The 27,742-nt window shown below is 37.3% G+C and overlaps 1 protein-coding gene and 1 long non-coding RNA gene across 8 annotated transcripts in view; both read left to right on the top strand.

The window, feature by feature from the left end:
- Window positions 1-8,534: 8,534 nt before the first annotated feature.
- On the top strand, window positions 8,535-18,377 carry LOC112445870 (uncharacterized). Its single transcript, XR_003033878.2, has 6 exons — window positions 8,535-11,702; window positions 12,500-12,605; window positions 12,739-12,842; window positions 12,979-13,046; window positions 15,103-15,216; window positions 17,236-18,377. It is a non-coding gene; the product is annotated as an uncharacterized lncRNA (long non-coding RNA).
- Window positions 18,378-19,721: 1,344 nt separating this feature from the next.
- Window positions 19,722-27,742, top strand: part of SYCP1 (synaptonemal complex protein 1) — a 147,407-nt gene continuing 139,386 nt past the window's right edge. For 2 of the 7 annotated variants that reach the window (XM_059885031.1, XM_059885030.1), the window contains exons 1-7: window positions 19,722-20,508; window positions 21,680-21,764; window positions 21,945-21,988; window positions 22,160-22,216; window positions 23,974-24,138; window positions 24,909-24,976; window positions 27,482-27,555. In XM_059885031.1, the coding sequence (XP_059741014.1) occupies window positions 20,401-20,508; window positions 21,680-21,764; window positions 21,945-21,988; window positions 22,160-22,216; window positions 23,974-24,138; window positions 24,909-24,976; window positions 27,482-27,555 (601 nt within the window). In that variant the 5' untranslated portion in view covers window positions 19,722-20,400. The remainder of the gene's footprint in view (window positions 20,509-21,679; window positions 21,765-21,944; window positions 21,989-22,159; window positions 22,217-23,973; window positions 24,139-24,908; window positions 24,977-27,481; window positions 27,556-27,742) is intronic. The other 5 variants (XM_059885027.1, XM_059885028.1, XM_059885029.1 and 2 more) reach the window with 5 other exon arrangements.

The following is a 27,742-nucleotide window of genomic DNA, read 5'->3' as shown; positions in this document are numbered from 1 at the left end:
GAATTCAGCCAGAAGGTGAGAGAAAGAACGACATGGGGAGACCAAGCTTCGGTGAGCAAGGCCCGTAGCTTTATTTTCAACAGGGGCTTTTATACCCTAAGTTGCACAAAGAGGATAATAGGGGGTGTGAAATCATGCAAAGTCAGCAGTCTTTGATCCTTATCGAAACCAGGATTTCTTTTCTGCAAACTTATCATATACAAATGGTTTAGGTGATTTACATCATCTTCTGGCCAGAAGGCCTGTTAACATTTTATGACTCTGACAAAGGTTTGTCAACCATAACTTATTTTCTCTAAGAGTAATTATTTTAAAGTTTGGCACCATCCTCCGAAGGTGTTAGATAAAGTTGCATTCCTATAGGGCAAAGGTGCAGTGGGTTTACAACAAAGGAAAGAATTTATTACCTTAAGGGTCTAAAGTTGTTAATACCAAGGCCACTGCTTATTTTTTCTACATACCAACTATATTAATTAATACACTTCCAAGGATACAATACAGGGGATGTGGAAACTTGGCAGCAAGCATTGGCTCAGCAATGAAATCTTCTACTAGTTCTATTCTGACAATTTCTAACTCTCCGAGAGGCTCTATACTATATGAATATCTTAAGCTCCCCATGCCTCTCCCGGCTGGGAGACTGTAAACAATCCTATGCATAGCTGTAGGAGTCCGGGTAAACCTGTCAGGCAAGTTAGAGAGCCATCTGAGGGGTTTGTGAACTAAAACACTCTTGTCACGCCCAGGAACTTTATTAACTGGAGCTGTAAGTTAACTCTTTTTCAGAGAGAGAGATGGTGGTGGGGGACAGCTCCCGTAAAGTCAGAGATGTAGGTGAGAGCACAAAGCAGTAAAGTAGGCAGACTCTGGTTTTGGGGTAGACGCTCAGGCAGGCCTAGAGGGGCACCCCTCGAGTTCTGGCTCGCCTTGCCCACCAGAACTCTCCCACAAAACCTTGTTATGGGTGGGGACTCCCGTGCTGGCTCCCGGCAAAGTACCAAATGTTTTTTAATTTTCAGATATTTAATGTTATCTGAAGCCTAATGCTAAAAGCAATAATTTAAAAAGAAGGTTAACAACTTTAAGTTTTCATATTCATTTGGAATTTTCTAAAATGGAATTTAGACTCAAAGAGAAGTTTGGAAAGAACTAAACAGGATTACTGCTAAAAACTGTGACACAAATTAAACTGATGGTATTTAGAATCCTTTTTATATGGAGAGCCAATAAACCTGTGGTAATAATGACTGATCTTACTGATTTTAGTTCTTACTTTTCAAGGAAAACTTCATATTGAAAGTGCACTTGGGCTTCCTTGGTGACTCAGTGGTAGTGATTCTGTCTGCCAATGCAGGATACACGGGTTTGATCCCTGATCCTGGAAGATCCACATGCCGAGGAGAGACTAGGCTCATGTGCCACAACTATTGAGCCTGTGCCATAGAGCCTGGTAACCACAACTCCTGAGCCCGTGTGCTGCCACTGTTGAAGCCTGCGTGCCCTAGAGTCTGTGTTCGGCAACAAGAGATGGTGGTGAAAGTAGCTCAGTTGTGTCCGACTCTTTGCAACCCCATGGACTGTACAGTCCATGGAATTCTCCAGGCCAGAATAATGGAGTGGGTAGCCTTTCCTTTCTCCAGGGGTTTGTCCCAACCCAGGGATTGAACCCAGGTCTCCCATATTGTGGTTGGATTCTGTACCAGCTGAGCCACAAGGGAAGCCCAAGAAAACTGGAGCGGGTAGCCTATCCTTTCTCCAGGGGATCTTCCTGACCTAGGCATAGAACTGGGGTCTCCTGCATGGCAGGTGGATTCTTTACCAACTGAGCTATGAGGGAAGCCCAATGAGAAGCCTGTGCAGTGCAACTAAAGCGTAGCCCTCTCTTGTTGCAACTAGAAAAAGGCCCATGCAGCAATGAAGACCCAACACAGCCAAAAAATATAAAATAAACAAGTAAATAAATAAAATAAAAAAAGAAAGTGCAATTATTTGGGGGCATCACTTTTGCTTTACCTGTTCCATTCAGTACTTCCTCTTCTGTACTCAGTCACTCAGTCATATCCTGTAGCCTGCCAGGATCCTCTGTCCATGGAATTCTCCAGGTAAGAATACTGGAGTGGGATGTCATTTCCTTCTCCAGGGGACTGCTACTATGCTATCAGAGTGGGAGATTCAAGTACTTTTAAAGGAACCTCAGTTCAGTTCAGTTCAGTCGGTCAGTCGTGTCCTACTCTTTGTGACCCCATGAATAGCAGCACGCCAGTCCTCCCTGTCCATCACCAACTCCCAGTGTTGACTCAAAGTCATATGCATCGAGTCGGTGATGCCATCCAGCCATCTCATCCTGTTGTCCCCTTCTCCTCCTGCCCTCAATCCCTCCCAGCATCAGGGTCTTTTCAAATGAGTCAACTCTTCGCATGAGGTGGCCAAAGTATTGGAGTTTCAGCCTCAGCATCAGTCCTTCCAATGAACACCCAGGACTGATCTACTTTAGGATGGACTGGTTGGATCTCCTTGCAGTCCAAGGGACTCTCAAGAGTCTTCTCCAACACCACAGTTCAAAACCATCAATTCTTTGGTGCTCAGCTTTCTTCACAGTCCAACTCTTACATCCATACATGACCACTGGAAAAACCATAGCCTTGACTAGACGGACCTTTGTTGGCAAAGTAATATTTCTGCTTTTTAATATGCTGTCTAGGTTGGTCATAACTTTCCTTCCAAGGGGTAAGTGTCTTTTAATTTCATGGCTGCAATCATCATCTGAAGTGATTTTTTAGCCCCCAAAAAGGAACCTAGAGCCTATTAAATAATACAGAAGACAAATTCTAGAGATATTACTATTTTAGCATTTTCATGAAAGTAGAAACCTTATCAATGACACCATCATATAAGAACTAAATTTAAGTAAAACAAATTTCAACATAATCTCAGAAGCTACCTCAGAAGTTTATCATGTATGTATTTTGGTATGATTTAAAACCCATTTTCTTCTTTTTTGGTTCTTTTAAAAGGTGAAAACAGTCTTTACCTTCTAATAGATAGGATAAACCTATAAAATATCATGGACTCTAGAGTGACCTTTATTTTCTTTCAGTAATTTCCAGTTTCTTTAACTGTGATTTCCTGTGTAAGTCTATTCAAAGATGCATTATTTTTGGAGTTCCTTCCTAGGAAATAACAAAAATAGCTTTTTCCATAAGGGATAGTCTTAAATTTTGAATAATTTTTTCTCATAACAGCTTATGATTTTTAGTCTTTACTATTAAAAATAAAACACTTGTCTTTTCAATAATAAAAAATTATTTTCCTTAGTCAAATAGAACCAAAATTAATATTTTAATGTTTAGTGTATCATAGTACTATGAAAAATATTTACAAAGGACTTAGAAGATTAAATAAAGTGCTATGAAAGCCATTCTTCTCCTACTCTTTAATTTTCTTCATGAAAGAATGTATTTTTTCTTCCTAAGTCATCTAAATTTAAAATACTGAGATCTACTGAAACTGTTAGAATAATAATAATAGGACTCAATTACTAAGTCAAGAACTGTGCTGGATGTTAAACACACTAATTAAACTCTCCAAAAACTTTGCTAGGCATATTTCACTATTTCTCAATGAAGAAATTAAGGTTCGGAGAGGTGTAAAAATGAACCATATGTATGGGTCAGTGTATGAAGTCTAACTCTAAAGCTTGGTACCTTTACAAGAGCTATAATGATTATTACCAAGATTTAAATTATTTTAAAGAGCTGAGCAATAAGAAATTTTAAGAATTAAATAATTTGATACATGGAGATATGAAAAATCAATATTCTTCCAGTTAAAGAGTAAATATAAATGTCTCATGTATAATGTATGCTAAATTCTTTAATTTTCAAAACCAGTATTATACTTCTATCAAATCATACTGATTTGATAATCATACTTTCAAAAAGTCTACAAAATTTTTGTTTCCTTTACTATTTTAGCATTTACTAGTGAAAAAATGAAAATTGGTCAGAGAATGGCCAGTTCTTCTGTCACTGCATCTAACGGGTATTCTCTGGCTGAACCAGTGCAGCACTATGGTATGTGACAAAAAACTACAGTATGATAGTTAATAAAACATTTTTTGTGGGAATTATGGTTAAACAGAGTTTTTTTTTAAATTAATTAATTTATTTTACTTTACAATATTGTATTGGTTTTGTCATACATTGACTTGAATCCGCCATGAGTGTACACGTGTTCCCCATCCTAAACCCCCCTGCCACTTCCTTCCCCATCCCATCCATCTGGGTCATCCCAGTGCACGAGCCCTGAGCACCCTGTATCATGCATCAAACCTGGACTGGCAATTCATTTCACATGTGGTATTTTACATGTTTCAATGCCATTCTCCCATATCATCCCACCCTCACTCTCTCCCATGGAGTCCAAGAGACTGTTCAATACATCTGTGTCTCTTTTGCTGTCTCGCATACAGGGTTATCGTTACCTTCTTTCTGAATTCCATATATTTGTGTTAGTATACTGTATTGGTGTTTTTCTTTCTGGCTTACCTCACTCTGTATAATAGGCTCCAGTTTCATCCACCTCATTAGAACTGATTCAAATGTATTCTTTTTAATGGCTGAGTAATATTCTGCTTCCTTGGCAGGAGCAGCCGAGAGGAGCTACCCCACGTCCGAGGTCAGGGGCAGTGGCCAAGAGGAGCAACACCACATCCAAGGAGTGGTGGCTGCGTGGGCACAGGAGGGTCGAGAGGAGCTACTCCACGTTCAAGGTCTGGAGGGGTGGCGGTGAGGAGATACCCCTCATCCAAGGTAAGGAGCAGTGGCTGTGCTTTGCTGGCGCAGCTGTGAAGAGATACTCCATGTCCAAGGTAAGAGAAACCCAAGTAAGATGGTAGGTGTTGCAAGAGGGCATCAGAGGGCAGACACACTGAAACCATAATCACAGAAAACTAGTCAATGTAATCAGACTAGGACCACAGCCTTGTCTAACTCAATGAAACTAAGCCATGCCCGTGAGGCAACCCAAGACGGGCGGGTCATGGTGGAGAGGTCTGACAGAATGTGGTCCACTGGAGAAGGGAATGGCAAACCACTTTAGTATTCTTGCCTTGATAACCCCATGAACAGTATGAAAAGGCAAAATGATAGGATACTGGAAGAGGAACCCCTTAGGTCGGTAGGTGCCCAATATGCTACTGGAGATCATGGAGAAATAACTCCATAAAGAATGAAGGGATGGAGTCAAAGCAAAAACAATACCCACTTGTGGATGTGACTGGTGATAGAAGCAGGTCCGACGCTGTAAAGAGCAATATTGCATAGGAACCTGGAATGTTAGGTCCATGAATCAAGGCAAATTCAGTTCAGTTCAGTTCAGTCGCTCAGTTGTGTCTGACTCTTTGCGACCCCATGAATCACAGCACGCCAGGCCTCCCTGTCCATCACCAACTCCCGGAGTTCACTCAGACTCACGTCGATCGAGTCAGTGATGCCATCCAGCCATCTCATCCTCTGTCGTCCCCTTCTCCTCCTGCCCCCAATCCCTCCCAGCATCAGAGTCTTTTCCAATGAGTCAACTCTTCGCATGAGGTGGCCAAAGTACTGGAGTTTCAGCTTTAGCATCATTCCCTCCAAAGAAATCCCAGGGGTGTTCTCCTTTAGGATGGACTGGTTGGATCTCCTTGCAGTCCAAGGGACTTTCAAGAGTCTTCTCTAACACCACATTCAGGTATGACCTAAATGAAATCCCTTATGATTATACAGTGGAAGTAAGAAATAGAGTTAAGGGACTAGATCTGATAGATAGAGTGCCTGATGAACTATGGACTGAGGTTTGTGACATTGTACAGGAGACAGGGATCAAGACCATCCCCATGGAAAAGAAATGCAAAAAAGCAAAATGGCTGTCTGGGGAAGCCTTACAAATAGCTGTGAAAAGAAGAGAAGCGAAAAGCAAAGGAGAAAAGGAAAGATATAAGCATCTGAATGCAGAGTTTCAAAGAATAGCAAGAAGAGATAAGAAAGCCTTCCTCAGAGATCAATGCAAAGAAATAGAGGAAAACAACAGAATGGGAAAGACTAGAGATCTCTTCAAGAAAATTAGAGATACCAAGGGAACATTTCATGCAAAGATGGGCTCGATAAAGGACAGAAATGGTATGGACCTAACAGAAGCAGAAGATATAAAGAAGAGATGGCAAGAATACACAGAAGAACTATACAAAAAAGATCTTCATGACCCAGATAATCATGATGGTGTGATCACTGACCTAGAGCCAGACATCCTGGAATGTGAAGTCAAGTGGGCCTTAGAAAGCATCACTATGAACAAAGCTAGTGGAGGTGATGGAATTCCAGTTGAGCTATTCCAAATCCTGAAAGATGATGCTGTGAAAATGCTGCACTCAATATGCCAGCAAATTTGAAAAACTCAGCAGTGGCCACAGGACTGGAAAAGGTCAGTTTTCATTCCAATCCCAAAGAAAGGCAATGCCAAAGAATGCTCAACCTACCACACAATTGCACTCATCTCACATGCTAGTAAAGTAATGCTCAAAATTCTCCAAGCCAGACTTCAGCAATACGTGAACTGTGAACTTCCTGATGTTCAAGCTGGATTTAGAAAAGGCAGAGGAACCAGAGATCAAATTGCCAACATCCGCTGGATCATGGAAAAGGCAAGAGAGTTCCAGAAAAACATCTGCTTCATTGACTATGCCAAAGCTTTTGATTGTGTGGATCACAATAAACTGTTGAAAATTCTTCAAGAGATGGGAATACCAGACCACCTGTTCTGCCTCTTGAGAAATCTATGCAGGTCAGGAAGCAACAGTTAGAACTGGACATGGAACAACAGACTGGTTCCAAATAGGAAAAGGAGTACGTCAAGGCTGTATAGTGTCATCCTGCTTAATTAACTTCTATGCAGAGTACATCATGAGAAACACTGGACTGGAGGAAGCACAAGCTGGAATCAAGATTGCCGGGAGAAATATCAATAACCTCAGATATGCAGATGACACCACCCTTATGGCAGAAAGTGAAGAGGAACTCAAAAGCCTCTTGATGAAAGTGAAAGAGGAGAGTGAAAAGTTGGCTTAAAGCTCAACATTCAGAAAACGAAGATCATGGCATCTGGTCCCATCACTTCATGGGAAATAGATGGGGAAACAGTATCAGACTTTATTTTTCTGGGCTCCAAAATCACTGCAGATGGTGACTGCAGCCATGAAATTAAAAGACGCTTACTCCTTGGAAGAAAAGTTATGACCAACCTAGATAGCATATTCAAAAGCAGAGATATTACTTTGCCAACGAAGGTCCATATAGTCAAGGCTATGGTTTTTCCAGTGGTCATGTATGGATGTGAGAGTCGGACTGTGAAGAAGGCTGAGCGCTGAAGAATTGATGCTTTTGAACTGTGGTGTTGGAGAAGACTCTTGAGAGTCCCTTGGACTGCAAGGAGATCCAACCAGTCCATTCTGAAGGAGATCAGCCCTGGGATTTCTTTGGAGGGAATGATGCTGAAGCTGAAACTCCAGTACTTTGGCCACCTCATGTGAAGAGTTGACTCATTGGAAAAGACTCTGATGCTGGGAGGGATTGGGGGCAGGAGGAGAAGGGGACGACAGAGGATGAGATGGCTGGATGGCATCACTGACTCGATGGACTTGAGTCTGAGTGAACTCCGGGAGTTGGTGATGGACAGGGAGGCCTGGCGTGCTGCGATTCATGGGGTCAAAAAGAGTCGGATATGACTGAGTGACTGAACTGAACTGAACTAACAATTAAATATAAACTTCAAAATATTTATGTGACAGAAAGTTTCCATGTTCCTAGGTGAATCTGATGTTAGAATACAAAAATATCTTCTAAAAAGATCTGAATGTTAACTATTACATTTTCTCATGTGGCTGGTATAATTCTTGAATTAGGAGGAAATTTCAATTAAATGACTTCTAAGATTCTATCTAAGTCTGTTTTTCAGGAATGCTTTTCTTGAAAACAAATAGGAGATCGGCAAGTGAAGATTATCACTGACAATGGCATTTTCAAAGAGTAAAATAGTCTTTGATGAAGTTTTGAAGCACTTCTCTATTTTTTATTCACAAATGCAATATTCGCACCGAACCTAGAAATGATTAGATCAGTACTGCACTGGCAACCCACTCCAGTACTCTCGCCTGGAAAATCCCATATACGGAGGAGCCTGGTAGGCTGCAGTCCATGGGGTCGCTAAGAGTCGGGCACGACTGAGCGACTTCACTTTCACTCTTCACTTTCATGCATTGGAGAAGGAAATGGCAACCCACTCCAGTGTTCTTGCCTGGAGAATCCCAGGGACGGGGGAGCCTGGTGGGCTGCCGTCTATGGGGTCGCACAGAGTCGGACACGACTGAAGCGACGCAGCAGCAGCAGCAGCAGCAGCAGCAGCAGCAGCAGCAGACGTTTGCTGCTGCTTCTGCTGCTGCTGTTAAGTCGCCGCAGAAGACGTTTGCTGCTGCTTCTGCTGCTGCTGTTAAGTTGCTTCAGTCATGTCCGACTGTGTGCGACCCCATAGACGGCAGCCCACCAGGCTCCTCCGTCCCTGGGATTCTCCAGGCAAGAACACTGGAGTGGGTTGCCATTTCCTTCTCCAATGCATGAAAGTGAAGAGTGAAAGTGTAATCGCTCAGTCGTGCCCGACTCTTAGCGACCCCATGGACTGCAGCCTTCCAGGCTCCTCCGTCCATGGCATTTTCCAGGCAAGAGTACTGGAGTCGGTTGCCGTTGCCTTCTCTGAGTAAACGTCTTAGTTCAAGGTAAAGTCTTATTGTTGGAATCTTACACTCACTTCCTGTAAAGAATAGCCAAACAAAGGCCAAGGGAAAAGAGGTACTAGCTTTATGAATAGAAGAATAGCGGGGCCAGTATTTGCTTCATCTTAAAATGCAGGGCCTTGCTATTAAAACTGGGACTTCTCGGGTGGGTCAGTGGTAAGGAATCCGCCTACTAATGCAGGATATGTGGGTTCTCTTGGGTAGAGAAGACCCCTGGAGAAAGAAACGGCAGCCCACTTCAGTGTTCTTGCCTGGAAAACCCCAAAGACAGAGGAGTGTGGTGGACTACAAGTCCACGAAGATTTAACAACAACAGCTGTTAAAACTAAATTGAAGAATGAGGCACAGTTCTGGAAACCTAAGCTGGGCTTTCTAGTCCCTTTGCTGAATCTAAGTCATGAAACTCCCACTCTCAAGTGTGTCTGCAGAAAGAATACGGCAGGCTACTAAGAGGGATATTGACTAGTCTTATCAACTTCACTGCTAAGGCAATGGCAACCTACTCCAGTACTCTTGCCTGGAAAATCCCATGGACAGAGGAGCCTGGTAGGCTGCAGTCCATGGGGTTTCGAAGAGTCGAAGAGTCGGACACGACTGAGAGACTTCACTTTCACTTTTCACTTTCATGCATTGGAGAAGGAAATGGCAACCCACTCCAGTGTTCTTGCCTGGAGAATCCCAGGGATGGCGGAGCCTGGTGGGTTGCCGTCCATGGGGTCTCACAGAGTCGGACACGACTGAAGTGACTTAGCAGCTTAGCAGCAGCAGCAGGGATTATTACATAGGAATGGGAAATAAAAGAGGAAGTGGAAAGAGATTGCTATGCATTATTTAGGAAAATGTAGAATCTCCACCCACTCCTTGACACACACGCGCGTGCACACACACAAAACTGCTCATTCAACATCTTGGACTAGATAAGTTAGCAGCATTATCTCATCTGGAGAAGTGCTAAAAAAGTAAAGAAGGGTAAGTTTGGAAGAGTATCTCTTCTTTTTTGAGTTGAGGTAGCAGCGTGAGGAGAGGAAAAGAGAGGCTTTTCTTATAGTTTTATTTTACGTGAGCATACATTCCTTCTAGGCAACCTTGAGTGATGTGTCACAGAATCGCCGGGGTCCAGCCCCGGCTGATCCAGGGTATTTGAAGGGGAGACGGCTTCGGCGAGGATCAGGATACAATAGCTTCAATTAGACATTAATTAGAGATGTAAAAAGTAATAGAATGAGGATAGCTCAGAAGGAAAATTCAGTGGAGAAAAGAGGCTGAGTAGCTTGGTTTACGCGGGAGACCAATAAAACTTCAAGACAAGAAGCTTGCACCACTTACGTAGGCCGAAGGCGTCCTTCCGTTCTCCCGAAGGAGAGGAGACACTGAGGCCTCCCCGGTCGGATCTTAGAAGCCCAGGCATAATTAATAAGCATGGTGGGTTCCTCGCTCCAGATGGAGACTCAGCCAGAGTGAGAGAGAGAGCGACATGGGGAGACCAGTCTTTTGAGGTACTGATCCCAATTCTTTATTTTCCAGAGTCTGTTTTTATACACTGAGATGTTATACAAAAGTCACGTGGGGACAGCAGTCCTGACTTTTATTAAAGTCAGGTGCTTCACACAAATGTATACAGAGGTCTTAGGGGTGTTACATCATCTTCTGGCCAGGGGGGGCCTGCTGACAATTTACGACCCTCTCCTTGTGACAGTGGTCAGTCAACCAGAACACTTTTTTCTCCAAGAGTGATTATTCTTAAAACAGACGCCACCCAAATAAAGTTACATTCCTATAGGGTGAGGGTGTAGTGGATTTTAGTTAAGGAAAGAATTTACTTAGCCTAAGGTCTAACGTGATCAATATCAAAGGTTAATACTTATTTCTTCTATATATTCATTAATGTGTGTAAGGGCAGGGGATGTGTAGTCTTAGCAACAAACATTGGCTCAACAAATGAAAAACCCTTCACCAATACAATTTCTAATCAGCCCACTATACTTATACTAATGGTTTTCTAACTTTTCTAAGGAACCTGTTTTTAGAAGGTTTAAAGCATCTCGTGCCTCTCACAGTTGGGAGGCTGTGAGCAATCACATGTGGCCGGACAAGCCTGTCAGGCAGGCTAGAGAACCTTCAGAGGAGTTTGTAGGTTGAAACACTCCTATCACGCCCAGGAATTATTATTAGCTGGAGCTCTAAGTTAACTCCTTCTCCGAAAGAGGTGGTGGGGGACAGCCCCCCGTAAAGTCAGAGGTGTAGGTGAGAGCACAAAGTAGCAAAGTAGGCAGGCTCTGGTTATGGGGGTAGATGCTTGAGAATTTCCAGGGGGACTCCTGAGGCTCGATCCTGCCTTTGTGTATGTCGAGCCTCCTTCCTCATGACCTTTGCCACAGGCGGAGTGCCTCACGCCAGCCCCCAACACAGAATCATGATATTCTCTAAGATACAGTTTTAAAAATGCTTTTAGATGACATAACCATAAAAAATAGGGAGTTGGTTTAATGTGTTTGGGTTATTTAGCTTAATTTCCAGATAGATTATTGACAGGAATAAACATGGAATAAAATACATCAAACAGGAGATGATTAAAACAAGTATCCTGATAAATGTATATTAAACTAAACTTCTCTATTGAGGGGAAAAAACATTTTATTGAAACAATTTAGTTAACTTAATTACTTTATGATAAAGATTAAAAACAAGTAACTAAAAAATACCTTATAGTAAAAATTTTAAAACTCTTGTTTTGTTACTAGGGTTTTTTCCATGTAACATCAGCAGGAATCCAGTATACAGTTGCAAGAATGGTGGTCATTGTGAAATGGACATATACATGCAGACAAAATGTCAAGAGTGCAGACTAAAAATTGTAAGGCAGTAAGAATGTAAGGAGAATGTAAGTACCATTGTGTACTTGTTTTTTTTTTTGAGAAGGGTTTTAGTTTTTATTACCTTACTGGGAACTTATACTCTTCAAGTTATTTTGAGCATATTTGAACATAATATATTTGTCTAGATTTAAGCGGGGGATCCCTGGTTTGGGAAGATCCCCTGGAGAAGGGAAAGGCTACCCATTCCAGTATTTTGGCCTGGAGAATTCCATGGACTGTATAGTCCATGGGGTTGCAAAGAGTCTGATACGACTGAGCAACTTTAACTTTCAAGCTATTTCTCTAGCAACTGCTATATTAAAATAACCAGTTACCAATCTTGGTAATTATTTATATAAATTCTGTTCTATACTGTATTTGTCTAACTTTGGCGGTAATCATATTTTCTTCCTAATTGGAAACCCTTGAGTTTTTATTTTAGTTAACCTAAAGTTATATAATTCATCTAGAAAAAGCAGAATTTTAAATTAATAGTTTCTCTTCAATTGACATTCTGTTGCTTCCAAGATATCATGAGGAAATTTCTCTAACATAAAAAGGCCTAAATTTATAATTTTGAGATTTAAAATTAATTTTAATTTATGTCTAGGATGACTGTAGTTTTAAGTAGACAAGTTGTTGTGGAAAGAAAAGAAGTACTGTAAACAGTAAGTTTAACTGCTGTTATACATGCTTACCAAAAATAAAGGTTCTTTTTGAAAAGACTGGTTTGTGATCACATATGTGTTACAATGCAAGACAATTTTCATCAATCTTATGATGGTATTTGATGTACCTAAAACATTTCATGTGAATTTTGTAGTATCACAGGTTTGCTCACAGAAATCCAATGCAAATCAAATGGACTTCGCAAGAACTTTAAGCAGAAGAATAGCTTCGGCTCTAACATCAAAACAGAAGAGAAAGGGGTAAACAACCAGCTTGTATTATCCACCACTAGATCTGGAAAAGTGGCAAGACTCATAAAATGTCTTGTTTCTTTAATGATGATATCTTGTTTGATAAGTATGCTTTATAGTTTTCCCCCATATTTTCTTACAGATTCAGGAGCACATGGAACTAACTCAAGAGGAACATCAGCTCATTAACACATTGTGGCTGCTCATCAAAAATATACAATTCTTTTAGAAGCAACAGAAAGATTTGTATGTGTTCATTAATGGCAAGAAATAACTTGTAATTAATTATGTTAGAAAATAACAGCATAATCATAAAAGTTTAAAATTTAAAGTTATTTGAAAGAAAGAAATTATAAATTGTATTTCTTTTTTTGTTGGTTAGCTGCAGGGATATGGAAATCCTGAACTGATCTTTCTGCGACTCTCATGGATAGTCTTACATATACAGAGGTTAGTGTATTTCACCAAGGGACTTCCAGGTATCACACTGCCTTTGGAAAAAATTAAAGTAATTTAATATGTAATTTTTTTAAAGTTCCTTGTTTTAAAGGAAGGTGACATTTTAAGAAGACAAAACCTTCTAGTTTTCTATCAAAACTGCCTCTAAATTCAAAAACATATTGACTTTGTTTGCTTTAATCAATCAGGTGGATGAAAATATAAATATTTAAAAATATTATTCAAGTGACTTCAAAGACTTAGAGTTAAGACAAACTGTGATTCGTTGTATGTTTTATTTTATTTTTGGAAATAAATTGTTTTGGTTTTTAGATAAACAAAATTCCTTGTACCATACAAAAAAAAAAAAAAAAAATCAAGCAACTATCGGCCAAAACGTAGCTATCTATTTACATATACAGATAACTCTCTGCAAAAATAAATTCTTCAAGGCTAAACCAACTATGTTTAATTTGTGTATGCCATAGGAACTTATTATCTGGTTCTGATGAAAGTGCACTAAAATATTAAATGTGGAATCATGATTATTCTAAGGGGACAGTTAGGATTCATATCATAAATAATATAAAAATGTTAAATTCTATACTTGAAAATTACCTTTTCATTATCTATTTCAAACAATTATGTGATCTTTTCATAAAGGATTTGAAAATTTGACCAACGAGGATCAGACTGCATTACAGAAGGGATCAAAAACTGAAGTGATATTCCTTCATGTGGCCCAGATTTACAGTCAAAAAAAATGTTTTTCATCAACTTCTGAAAATAAAAAGGGCCAACTAACTCAGTCTTAATAGTTATTATTAAATTTAGCAACAAATTGTATAACATTGAACTATTTTTTATTATATTTTAATTTTACTAGTTAATATACAAACAAGTATGTCAATAATAGCTGTTTGTAGTTTACCAATTCTTTGTATTTTTTAAAGAAAGTCATTTTTTTATAGCATCACAGAAAACACATTTTGAAGGGTCTTCTATATAGTTTTTATATAAAGTATGAACTATTATTCTATATTCATGTTTCAGTAATAAAAATTATAAAGCTATCATTTGTTGGGAATGTTTCCTGTATAACAGATATTAGAGTTATTGAAATTACTATCTGCATAAAGATTTTTAAAAAGCAGACTTTATATTTTCCCCTTAACTATGTACTATGAGGGGCTTCACTTGTAGCTCAGTTGGTAAAGAATCTACCTGCAGTGCAGGAGCCTTGGTTCAAATCCTGGGTTGGGAAGATCACCTGCAGAAGGAAATGGCAACCCACTCCAGTATCCTTGCCTGGAAAATCTCATGGACACAGGAGTCTGATGGGCTGCAGTCCATGGGGTCTCAAAGAGTTGGGCATGACTGAGCAACTAATACTTACTTGCTGCTGCTAAGTTGCTTCAGTTGTGTCCGACTCTGTGCGACCCCATAGACGGCAGCTCAACAGGCTCCCCCGTCCCTGGGATTCTCCAGGCAAGAATACTGGAGTGGGTTGCCATTTCCTTCTCCAATGCTTGAAAGTGAAAAGTGAAAGTGAAGTCGCTCAGTCATGTCTGACTCATAGCAACCCCATGGACTGCAGCCCACCAGGCTCCTCCATCCATGGGATTTTCCAGGCAAGAGTACTGGAGTGGGGTGCCACTTACTTAGGTACAAAGAGTCGGGCACAACTGAGCGACTAACACTTACTTATTTAGATACTGCGACTAACACTTACTTAGATACTGCAACTAACACATACTTACTTACTTAGGTACTATGAAGCTATAATATCATTTAGATCATTCAATGAATTATCACAATCAGAGTGGTAATAGAAATGCTATTTATCCCATGGAAACATTTTGCAATGAAGACTGTTCTTCTATTTACTTACTGGTAATATCACATGTAATACAAATATTGTTTTGGATGTAGAAAGTTGGTCAGACCAAAAAATTGGTCAGAAAGTTGATTTCATTTTCTTCTTATACAGCTTTGAGAGAATGTGATAATGGCAATATGAGTCAGCACTATGTTTTGACGAAAATACATTTGATATTAATCTTTTTAGGTATTGCTGAAGAATTTATTATGATACCATATTGCTTCTGTAGAAGAATGAGTGAGCTTAATATTGCTAATACTGAATATACTCTGCTTGCAGCCACAACAGTGCTTTTTTCAGGTAAAAATACATTTGGCGATAAAGTTTGGATTAAGTTTGGCAATGAAATCATGAAATTTGTGGTTATTATATTATTCATTGATTCCAAATGTACCAATTTTAATCAAAATTGACTTCTCTATAAGAGCATTCCTTTCAGCTTACAAACATGCTGTAATTTCTTGCATCTTAATAAAATGCCTTTTTGACTTTGAATCCCCTTTGAGCTATTCTCCTATTTCTGTTTTACATTATAGTCAAATTTAAAAAAATTAAGAACTGTTTATATGTCTGCCTCCATGTCTCTCTTCTCATTCACTTCTGAAACTAATACAGGTAGATTTTGTCCCCTCCACCATAACTTGTCAAAATCTTCAGTAATTTGACATTGTGAATTCCAGTGATCAGTTCTTAAGTCCTGATCTTCCTTAATCCATTAGCTACTTTTGACACAGCAGTTCGCTTTCTCTTTCTTAGAACACTTATCATTTGGCTTCAATTGATCACTCCCTCCTTCTTGGCATGATTTTTTTCCACTTAATTTCCAGGACATTATAGTCTCTTGGTTTTCTCCTCAGTAGCTGCTCTTTCTGTCTTCTTTGTTAATTCCCCATCATCTTCCACACTGATAAATGTTAAAAATGTTCCAACACTCAGTTCTCTTCTATACCCACTTCCTTAGAAACTACATCCCGTCTCATGGTTTTAAATACCGTCTAGGGGCTGACATCTCCCAAACTATATGCCAACTTGGACTGCTACCCTAAGCTCCATTACATAGCCTACTCAAGATTTCAATTTTGATGTTTAGAAGGGATATAAAATTTAACCCCCTCATGTGAACTCTTGATTGCTCCCCTGATCCTTCTATATTCTTCCTTCATCTCTTCTAAATGGCATCTCAATCCTTTAAGCTGTAGAAGTCAAAATTCTTGAAGTCATCCTTCACTTCTTTTTTACTCTTATACCCATATTAAATATGCAACAAATCTTGTTGACTCTAGCTTCAAAATAGATCTAGAACTCAAGCCCTTCTTACTGTCTCTGCCATCCTAATAAAATTACTAACTCACTTTCCTGTTTCTGCCCTTGCCTCCTTAGGATCTATTCTTTATACAGTAGTCACAGTGATTCTTTGACAACATAAGCCGTATCATGTCATTCTTCTGCACATAATCCTTTAATGGATTTCTCTTTCATACAATTTATAGCCAAAGTTCTTTCTGATATTGCTTGCAACTATTCCTTTTGCTAACATCACCACAACCACATTACTTTTGATGCATATGTTCCCTGAAAATTTTAAGTAGGCTCCTTCCACAAGTTCTACTGTACTTGACAAATTTTCTGCTTGAAAACTCCTTTCTAAAGGGCTTCATGGCTCCCTCCTTCACCATCCTGGATCTCTGCTAAGTGTCATATTAAATCTGATTACCCTTTAAAATATAGCTGTTGTGCCTCTACCCTAAATTCTTATCCCCTACTCTTAATTTTTGTCATATATTTTTATTTTTAAAATGTGTATATGTCTCTATTCTCCCCTACTCCTCCTAGACCCAAAATACAAGCTCAATAAGGGCAGGAAACTTGGTCTATGTTCACTGCTGTATCTCCAGCACAATGACTAGATGAATGAATGCTGTCTAATCATTAAGAAATACGCTCAGTCATGTCCGACTCTTTGCAACCCCATGGACTGTAGCCTACCAAGCTTCTCAGTCCATGGGATTTTCCAGACAAGAGTACTGGAGCGGGCTGCCATTTCCTTCTCTAGGGGATCTTCCTGACCCAGGGATCCAACCCGGGTCTCCCACATTGTAGGCAGATGCTTTACCCTCTGAGCCACCAGGGAAGCCCCTCATAGAGTATTATGAAGCTCAAATAAGACATTGCATAGAAGGAGGTTACCTAGCATAAAATCTGGCATATATGAAAGGTTCAGTGTGTATTTTCTATTTTTATTATTTTAAACTGTATTGTCTTAATTATCTTCTACCATTTTCCAGTATTCATTACGATATATATGATGATGTTTTTCAGATTGCCCATGCCTTAAAAATAAGCAACATGTGGAAAATTTACAGGAACCAGTTTTACAAATTTTGTACAAATATTCAAAAATTTATCATCCAGAAGATCTACAGCATTTTGCTCATCTCATAGGGAGGTTTACTAAACTGAGAACACTGAACCACAACCACTCAAAAATACTTAGGATTTGGAAAACAAAGGACCCCAAATTGACTACTCTGAGAAATGGAATTTGTATTCATGCTGCTGAAATTTTACAACGTTGTGGTTTGTCTTATACTTCTTAAATCTAGATTGTTTACTTTATCATCATAGGATGATAGATTTGAAAAACATGAACAGAATTGCTGTCACCAATATATTGCTATAAAATGGACATTATCAAGGGCTCATCAAATTTTGTGGAACATAAGACCGCCACTAGAGGGACATCTAGGATTCTTTTCAAGATTCGGGCTCAAGGAAGCAACGGTTATTGTGCCTGCATGTTCCCTTCAAAAGGGAGTAGTACTAAATACAGTTCTTACCTGAAGAAACTCTTTTTTTCATTTAGCAGAAAATCGAATGAAAAAAATATATATATTGCTTATAGATATAAAAAAGATTATCTAGTGGAAATAGTTGTAATCAGAATAAAGCAGTTTGTGAACTTAAGGCTAGGTTGATGGCTAAACATCTTAAACCTATTACTGTTATAGCATTTTACAAATTATTAAAGAGGAACAAAGCTTTGTCCAACTCTTACTTTTTCTTAATGTCTTTAAAAAACAGATCTTTAAAAGTTCCAATTAAAAATTTTGTCATGGAAAGATACTGAAAAATTAAAATGACAAAATATGTTAACATATGTTGGGAAGTTAAGCACAATTTAATGCTCATTCTGGTAGACAATATTTTAACATTTTTGCTAACCCCTTTCGTAGAAAAAATTAAAGTTCTTAAAACCTGAAATCTTACCACATTTTAATCCTTATAAGAACTGGATTAACATTAAAACATTTCCTGTGAAATACACAAAAATGAGAAATTATATGGAAACCCAATTGTTTAGAAAGACTGGACTTGAGTAAATAAAACTGAATTTAATACTAGGAATGGCATTTTGGTTTTCAATAAGAAAAAAGACCATAGTTGAATATTTCATTGTTACAAAACTTAAAAAAATTTGGAATATTGAATTTATACCTTTAACTTTTTAAATATGTTAATTAAATCTGTCAGCTATTTCCCCCAGGGATTATCTTGTGCCTTTATTCTTGGTATCATTTCTTAAAGGGAGTATTTAGTCTTTTTTAGGGTACCTAGACTCTTTTTCATATAAAATGAAAATCTTGCACTTTTTTCTAGCTCAAAAATTATGTTTTTCCCAGCTCAAAAATGTAAGTTTTTTGAAATTTACATTTTTAGTAAGTTTTCAGAAACTATTATGTCTGATAGGTTAAAGTTACACAAAACAAAATGAATTATTTAAAAATATTACTGAAGTCCTTTGGAAAAGCATTGATTATACTGTAGGACATGGAGAAAATTAGGACATATAGTCAGTATGTTGAAAACAGAATGTATTGTCTTACTGCTCAAACCTAGGTACCTAGCACCATATTTATTGCTTCTAGTAGCTCAAATCTGAAACGAGACAGTCATTTCAGACTTTTGCTGCTCACTTTAAAAAAGCCATCAAGTCCTATTAATTTTACTTTCTAATTATCTTTTACATTTGACACATTTTCATCTTTAATGGCTCTGTCATAGCTTAGATTCTCATACCTTACTCACCAGGCTATTAAAACTGTCTCCCTAATCCAGTCTCGTAAACCTAAACCATTTTTCATACTACGAATTTTCTTCTCAACTTGATCATGCCTCCCTTTCTGCTCAAAATCTCTCAAGATTCCCATCCATAAAGTCTAGAATCCAAAAGCCTTTGCAATGCCTTCACACCTGCTAAGTCTCATCATTTTACCATTTGCGTCCTCACACACCTGTACTGCATTGCTTGGTTCACTCTCCTGGACTCATTTCTCACAACTCGAGCACCTTCAGCTCGAGCGCCTCACAACTCGAGTGCTACGGTCCTTCAGCTAGGAATACCCCTTTCCGTATTCCTATCTAGCCATAGTTTTATTTCCCCTTTCTGTTTTCTATAGAAGCAGTAACAGTAGCACATCTGTGAAGGATTCTCCTGACTCCCAAGCCACTGTAAAGGCCATTTTCCTTTTCGAAGTGTCTCAATGACCCCTTACAACCATTAGGTGATTACAGGGGCTATAATTATCTGTTTGTACTTGTTTTCTTCCTGTGACTGTGAGGTCTTGGAGGACAGAAATAGATTTTTCACTCTCAGTTCCAATCTATTATAGTGTAAGTAAGTGTTAGTCGCTCAATAGTTTTCTTCACATTCTTTAACAATAGCAGAAGCTTAAAGAACGTCAAATTCTAAGAATCCAGTTAAGAATTGTTACTGACGTAAAGGGAAATCTCGCGAGATGTAGGTCTTCGCGCTTGGCGGGCAGACGCTGCTGACCGTTATTTCGCGGTTAAATCGCGGTTCGCCCTGCCCCTCCCTCGTGGCCGCTGCGGTGGAGCTGTTTCCCGCCTTTTCCGAGGTTCGCAGGCAGAAGTTCTTGATGGTTCTTTCTGCTGCCCTAGTAAGACAGCAGGTGGTGGTTCGCGTGGGCACTGAGCCCGCGATTTCCCGCTAATTTTTTTTAAAGGTAGGGTCAGGCGTGCCGAGTTCCTTTCCTGAGGAGGAAACCTAGAGGTGGGCGACATTTTGATACTGCCGCTCCCTCACGCAGGGCAGCCTCCAACGCCTCTGTAGTCGTCTAAGCACCTAAGCTAGTTCGTCCCGGCGAGGTGATGCAATTTAACAGTGCTGGTAGAGGTAACGGGCTTCTTTTCAGGCTGTCCTGGTGATGATGGTAGTTTGAGTTTCTCGATTATGTACGGCACCAGCACGGCCATTGGTGGTAGGGGAATGGTGGGGACTTAGGGGATGTTCCCCCCCCCCGCCGCCCCGGTAGTAAGGGACGCTGTAGACTTACATGGTAGCAGAAGTTTCGCCTATCCCCTTATATACCCATTTATTACAGAACAAGTAGGGTATTAATAAAACAGTGCGAAACACTTTCCCCTCCTTGAGCAGTAGATAATTACGCGACTGGAAGACAGAAAATGGAAAAACAAAAGCCCTTTAAATTGTTTGTGCCACCAAGATTAAGTAGCAGTCAAGTGTCTGCAGTGAAACCTCAGACTTCGGGAGGAGATTCTAATTTCTTCAAGGTAAATTTGCATATGAATTTTGATTTGACTATTCTTTAGGTAAAGGAAGCAAAGTGAACTTTCCTACTGGTGATGTTTTATAATTTTTTTGTGTGTAAATATCGTCTCATTTAATATTGTTATTTACTCAGTTAATCTTGCTATTCTCAAGTATATTGAATAGCATTGCTTTGAATTAATAATGAGCATACTTAATATGTTTAGGCATCATTCATTTAAAGAAGTAATCAGTGGTGCTTTAGAATTCTGCATGCATAATAGGACCTGCTTATTTTAATCCTCCCTTCTTGCTTTCTTAAAATGATTTAAAGCAATTTATATACAATAGGATATAAATTAGAAGAATGTTAGAATCAAGGAAAATTAAGAAAATTTAGACAAATATATGGATATAGTGGTAAAAATTAGTGTGACTGAAGTTAAAATTTGATTCTGAGCTTCCTGGTTGACAGGATAAAAAGGGAAATTTGTACATGTAGATTCTTTTTGGAAAGGAGGAATTATATCAAGTTTCTCAGGCAAAATAGAGGTTTTTTTTGTTTGTTTAGTAATTAAATTTCTCAAGTGGAACTGTATGTTGGAGATGGGATGAAGCAATGAATATTTTAATTTTCTATGCTGTAGAAAAATTCTTATGTCTTTATAGCCAAGAATATAATGCTAAAATGTTATTCAGTGAAGAAAATTCTCAATTCTACCAGGGGAAAGATATTAATAAAATTGAAGAAAACTAATATTCCAGGCTACTAATTAAATTTACTTATGTTATTCCTGAGTACTTATAAAACATGTGTAATGTAATTTTAGTTAGCTTTCTCTTATAAGTGAAAATTAAAAAATTTTGCTCTGTTTACATACCAAGGTCATTTGATAGTTTTGACACAATGTATACGTTAAAGAGGGGGCTTCCCTGGTGGCTTAGAGAGTAAAGCCTCTGCCTGTGATGTGGGAGACCCGGGTTGGATCCCTGGGTGGGGAAGATCCCCTGGAGAAGGAAATGGAAACCCACTCCAGTATTCTTGCCTGGAAAATCCCATGGACATTAACATTAAAGAATTTACAATTATAGTCACTTCTTTAAGGAGATGTATATGCAATTACATATTATTTACACTGCTAGTTATTAGAGTGATATGGGACAGTGTGTTTAAGAACTTCTTTGTGTTTCTAGGGTTTCAACAAATGTGTTGAAGATGATTTTAGTTTTCCATTTGCAATGACTAATGTCTCCAAAAATGGGGAAAACATTGATTCAGGTAGGAGATTAGAAAAGCAACGTATTACCTGTGTAGAAGCATTTTTAAAATATACTTTGCTAGATATCAAATATAAGTATTATATTGATTAACATTAGCCTTGACATTAAAGCTGGATATAATACTTAGTATAAAAAATAAGATGTTGGCATTTAATTCTAGTTGTCTTTTATCTTGCAGATCCTGCTTTACAAAAAGTTAACTTTTTGCCCATGCTTGAACAGGTCAGTTACGTATAGTGTATATGGATATAACCTGTTTAGGTATTGAATTGCTTACTTGAAAAAGAGAAAAAATTCTTTAGTTGTTGGATTACTAGTCTTCAGTATTTAATTGCTACTATTTGGAAACATCAGAAGTATATTCTCACAGGAAAAATTTATTCATTTTTTTAGACTGATAATTCTGACAGTTGTCATTACCAGGAGGGACTAAAAGACTCTGATTTTGAGGTCAGAAAATTTCCTATTCATATTTAATTTCTTATAATTGGAGTATCATTTATTATTACTTGTGTTTATCTTTCTTTTGAGGCTTCCAAAGAGTTAATATTTAGTTATTGTTTTAAGTTACATATTTTAAACCTTTTATCCCCTTCTTTTAAATTTGCTGAACAGTAGGCCTCTGTATTTTCCTGGATTATAAAAGCATCTATTCTTAAGAGGTAATTTAACTTTAAATCATAAAAATCAAGAATAGAAAATAAGGGTCGGTAAAGCTTCTGCCTGCAATGCGGGAGACCCGGGTTCGATTTCTGGGTCAGGAAGATCCCTGGAGAAGGAAATGGCAATCCACTCCAGAACTCTTGCCTGGAAAATCCCATGGATGGAGGAGCCTGATAGGCTACAGTCCATGGGGTCGCAAAGAGTTGGACACGACTGAGCGACTTCACTTTCCACTATACAGAGTGAAGTAAGTCAGAAAAAGAAAGATAAATACTGTATACTAATGCATATATATGGAATCTAGAACGATGGTACTGATGAATTTATTTGCAGGGCAGTAATGGAGAAACAGACAGAGGATAGACTTACAAACATGCGAAGGTTGGAGGAAGGAGAGGGTGAGATGTATGGAGAGAGTAACATGGAAACTTATATTACCGTATGTAAAATAGATAGCCAGTAGGAATTTGCTATATGACTTAGGGAACTCAGACAGGGACTCTGTAACAACCTAGAGGGGTGGGATGGAGAGGGAGATGGGAGGGACGTTCCAGAGGGAGGGGACATAACCTATACCTATGGCGGATTATTTTGAATTGGTAGAAAATAACAATTCTATAAAGCAATTATCCTTCAATTAAAAAATAGGAAGTATCACAAAATAAGTAATGAAGTACCCTTCTCAAAAAAAAAGAAAAAGGAGAGATGGATACAATATGTGAGAAGGCTGAGACTTAAGCCAGTATTTTACAAAAAATTCTTGAATTAGCAGGTATGATTGTTAGGCTTACTATCTAAAGAATTTGTAGGATATACTCTACTTTTGATTTTAGTTATAAAAATAATTCTTATGGCACATAGATGTCTTTAAAACAGACATTTTATGGCCTGATAAAATGCTATAGGTTTGTTGCTGGGATTATGGTATTACAAATTTATAAATATGGAATTCCTAAATTTTGATAACAGAACTATCAAAGAATGATTAGAAAAAAACAACTTCTGATATTTATCTTATAATATGTAAATTGTTGATGCAGGAAATCCAAACAAAATCTCAGGCTAAATGAAAAAACTTGTGTTCAGTATTATTTTTCGTGTCATTGTATTGTAAACTTCATATCCTTCGGTTAATTCTTAAACTGTGTAACCAAAATGTTGCAAGACCTTTGGTAAAATTTATAGATTTGTAGAGTGATTTATTTTAGCTTTTAACCAGCCAGATTCTCTAATTGACTTAAGGATTTCTAACTTCTGACTTAATGTACATTTTGAAGTAATTTGATTTTATTCAGCAATGAATAACTTTGTCAAGTGATCAGTAACCTTAGTCACATGACCAAGTTATAAAGTGAAGTAGCTAGTATTGCCTTAGTAGTTAAAAAAAAGTTAACATAGCTTTCAGTATGATATTAGGGCAAAAACTGAGGAGAGATTTGGTCTCAAGTACTAAGATACTCATGGATGTTTTCAGTAAGCAGCTGTAGTTTGGTTATACTAAACTTTGAACAATTAACAGTCTTTGAAAACTTATTTTATAATAGAATTCAGAGCCAATGAGCAGACTATATTCAAAACTGTATAAGGAGGCTGAAAAGATCAAGAAGTGGAAAGTGAATGTAGAATCTGAACTGAAGCATAAAGAAAACAAGTTGCAAGAAAATAGAAAAATAATTGAAGCACAGCGGAAGGCCATTCAAGAACTACAGGTATAATGAGACTTGGAATTGAAAATATGGTATAGTAAATCTTATAATGCTGTTTAAACCAAAGTGTTATTTCATAGTTAACTTAGGTTTGTCTTGTTTCTATCATGTGGATTTTAAGAATGGTGCTTTTTTGAAGTTTCATTAATATTATTTGCATTTCAGTTTTAGGATGAACACACAGGAGAGGTTGCACAAAGCTTAATTAAATTTCTAGGGAAATTTATGTCTAGGGAAATGTCTAGGCAAACAGTAACTTATTTTAGATAAAGATTGAGTTAATGATTCTAATTATAGAGTTTTAATTTTTACTAGTTTATATTCCTGATGATGTTTTGTTTGATATAAATGTGTTTTTTTATATATTAGAAAATGGCATTTTCTAATATATAAAAAAGCAGATAAAACTTTGAATTTGAAGCTGTTTAGCTTCAATATTGTGGCATGGTGAAAGAAAAATTTTGAGAAAATGTAACACTGGGTTAGGACAAAGATAAAGCACCTTCTCAAAATGTTTAGGGAAGATAATCTTACATAAAAATATTGGATACATTTTGGAGATGATTCAGGAAACCTAATTTTAGATTGATGAAAGTAAGACCCATATTCTTATATGTAATCCATAAGTGTGACAAAAAGTTCTTTTTTATGTTCTAAAAAATAATTTTTATAGACCATCATAGCAAGTTAACAAAGAAATGCTGCTTAATGATTATAGTTGTTTATTTTGCTAACTAAAACGTGATGAACTGTTCTTCTGTCTTGTAAATTAGTTTGAAAATGAAAAAGTAAGTTTGAAATTAGAAGAAGGAATTCAAGAAAATAAAGATTTAATAAAAGAGTAAGTAATAATTTAATGAATTTATTCTTTACAAATTTATTTTTATTTCAAGCTAATTATTAAAATAATTTCCAAAAATTTAGTGACCTCTTTCTATATTAATTGATATATAGAATTATGTCTGGATGCTGTGGAGAAAAGGAAAACATACATATTTTACATTCTTTTCATTTGGCAAACTGGTCACTGACTAATAACTTCTCACATTAAAAAAAAATTTCTCACTTTTTAAAATGACAGAGGAAGCCATTATTTGGTGTTGAAAAGGGTGCCTGATGATCCTGTATTTATAACTGCCTATGTGTATTGTATACCTTACTGTTTGATTATTGTTTTAGATGAAGCTCTTGCAGAATAGGGCTCAACTTGGTTCCAACCTGATTCTAACTGTCAAATTCCTGTTTTTGCCAGTGGTGCAATCATTCTTCCATTAACTTTGGCTTGAAACTTTAGTATCATCTTTGACTTTGCCTTTTCTTTGTTCTAGGCAATAGATAAACTTTATTTTCTACTTCTTTCACTTCAGATGGTATCATGCAGAATTTAATAGAAAAATGTAATTGTTTAATTTATCTGCCAAATAAATAAATGTTGAATGGTTAGAATATAATGTGAATCCACATACAGTGATAAATCTATTTCTATTTGCTTTAAGTTAAACATTATGCTAAATATGGTTCTAGAAGGCTTCTCACCTTGTCAGTAAAGTTGCTAATAAGTGAAAAATATTATTACAGCATATTGTTTTAGCTTAATTCAAAAACAACCTATGATTTTCCAGAAAAATCTAGATGTTTACCTTAATTTTTTTTCTGGCTAAATATGGTTTGGATATTAGGGGGAAGGGAGAAAGAAGAGGAAGTTTCTAAAATTGTGTGCCTACTATATGTTTGGTACTTGTCACTTTTATATGGATATGTGATTGAGTTTCTATAGTATACATGTGTGCATGCTCAGTTGTGTCTGACTCTCTGTAATCTCATGGACTGTAACCCACCAGGCTCCCATCCTGTTATGGGATTTTCCAGGCAAGACTACTGGAGTGGGTTGCCCTCCTCTTCCAGGGCATCTTCCTGACCCAGGGATCAAACCTGGTCTCCTGTGTCTTCTGCATTGGCAGGCAGATTCTTTACCACTGGAGGGCACCACCTGGGAAGGCCTTCTACAGTATAAGGCAGATCTGAAGTCTTCCGTAGCCCTAATACCAGTATTTGGTAACTTGTGAGCTTTCTTAAATCGCTGCTATCTCCATTAATAAACAGTTGACTTTTTTTGTGAATACTGTAACTGCTTAGTTTATATATATAGCATGTACTGTAGTGTGGAACAGTGTATTATGATATAGTATAATATAGAATTTATGGTGGGAGGGAGTGACTATATTTTGGTGTGGTATCTTTCTGTTTTAAGCACTTGATTCAGTTGAGTGTCAGTTTTGGTCTCAAATTGTCAATTGTCATTTGAGAGCACCTAACATTTAGTTAAGAGCTTTGTCAGAATGTAGATAAGAAACAAAGTAATACTTAGAATAATAGAGTGACTGGATTATTGGATAACAAATTTAATATTACTAGAAAGTCACTCAGATCAACCAATTATTCACTTGATCATGACTTTCTGAAAGGAATGTAGATTTTAGTGTATTCTTTTTTTATTTTTGTATTTTTTCTTGAGTTTGAAAGAGACTTTGGGTGTTTAAAAATCATATTCCTGGCCTGTAATAGAACTTTGAGATACTGTAACTTTACTGAATTTGTTTAAATTTTTCTAACAGTTTTTTGTCAGAGTCTGAGGGTTTTCTATATATAATAAAGTCATCTGCAAATAGTGACAGTTTTACTTTGTTCTTTGTGATTTGAGTGCTTTATTTCTTTTTCTTGTCTTTTGCTGTGGTGGTGAAAATGAGCATCCTGTCCTGTTTCTGATCTTAGAGGACAAACTTTCAGCTTTTCAGAGCTGGATATGATGTTAGCTGTGGGCTTGTTATATATGGCTTTTATTATGTTGATATAGGTTCCCTGTATACCCACTCTATTAAGAATTTTTATCATAAATGAGTTTTGAATTTTCTCAAATGCTGTCTCTGCATCTGTGAGATGATCAGAGGTTTTATTCACATAATTAAATTTAGGAAATTACTCATTTTATGTTTTGATAGCTGGAATATTTCTGGAATAATTAGTAAATGAAGATCCCAATCCTGTCTTCTCATTTTATTTCTTAGGTGAATCTGGAACTGTTTACTAAGAGATTATTGAAAGCTACTTGGGTAGAAACTTGTTAAGGAGGCTTTTACTTTCAAAGAAGGCAGTTATTAAATCATCTTTGCTAATAGTACAGTCAACCCATTTTCCTTCATATAGTCACTTATGAGTGATTCATAATATATATAAAGTATTATAATGTCTTAAGAATTTCTTTAAAATTATAATGTTCAATAACTTTTAGATATGATTTTGCTTTGAGATCAGATTACATTTATGCAAATTCTTTCCTTTGTTCCAGGAATAATGCTACAAGGCATTTATGTAATCTACTCAAAGAAACTTGTGCCAGATCTGCAGAAAAGACAAAGAAATGTAAATATCTTTTCTTATTTTATATGATTTTATCAATTTGTTATTACTTTAATGATGGGAGGTGGAGAGGGGAACAGATTATCTTTTAATTTTTTGAAACCAGTTTTTATTTGAACATGTTATATGTGTCTTATACCATTTCTTTATATAATAACTAGAATTAATGTCTCATAACCATTTCTTTATA

This window comes from Bos taurus, chromosome 3 (assembly GCF_002263795.3).
Source record: "Bos taurus isolate L1 Dominette 01449 registration number 42190680 breed Hereford chromosome 3, ARS-UCD2.0, whole genome shotgun sequence".
In the NCBI taxonomy this organism is placed as follows: Eukaryota; Metazoa; Chordata; class Mammalia; order Artiodactyla; family Bovidae; genus Bos; species Bos taurus.
This window is presented reverse-complemented; position numbering and strand designations above follow the sequence as displayed.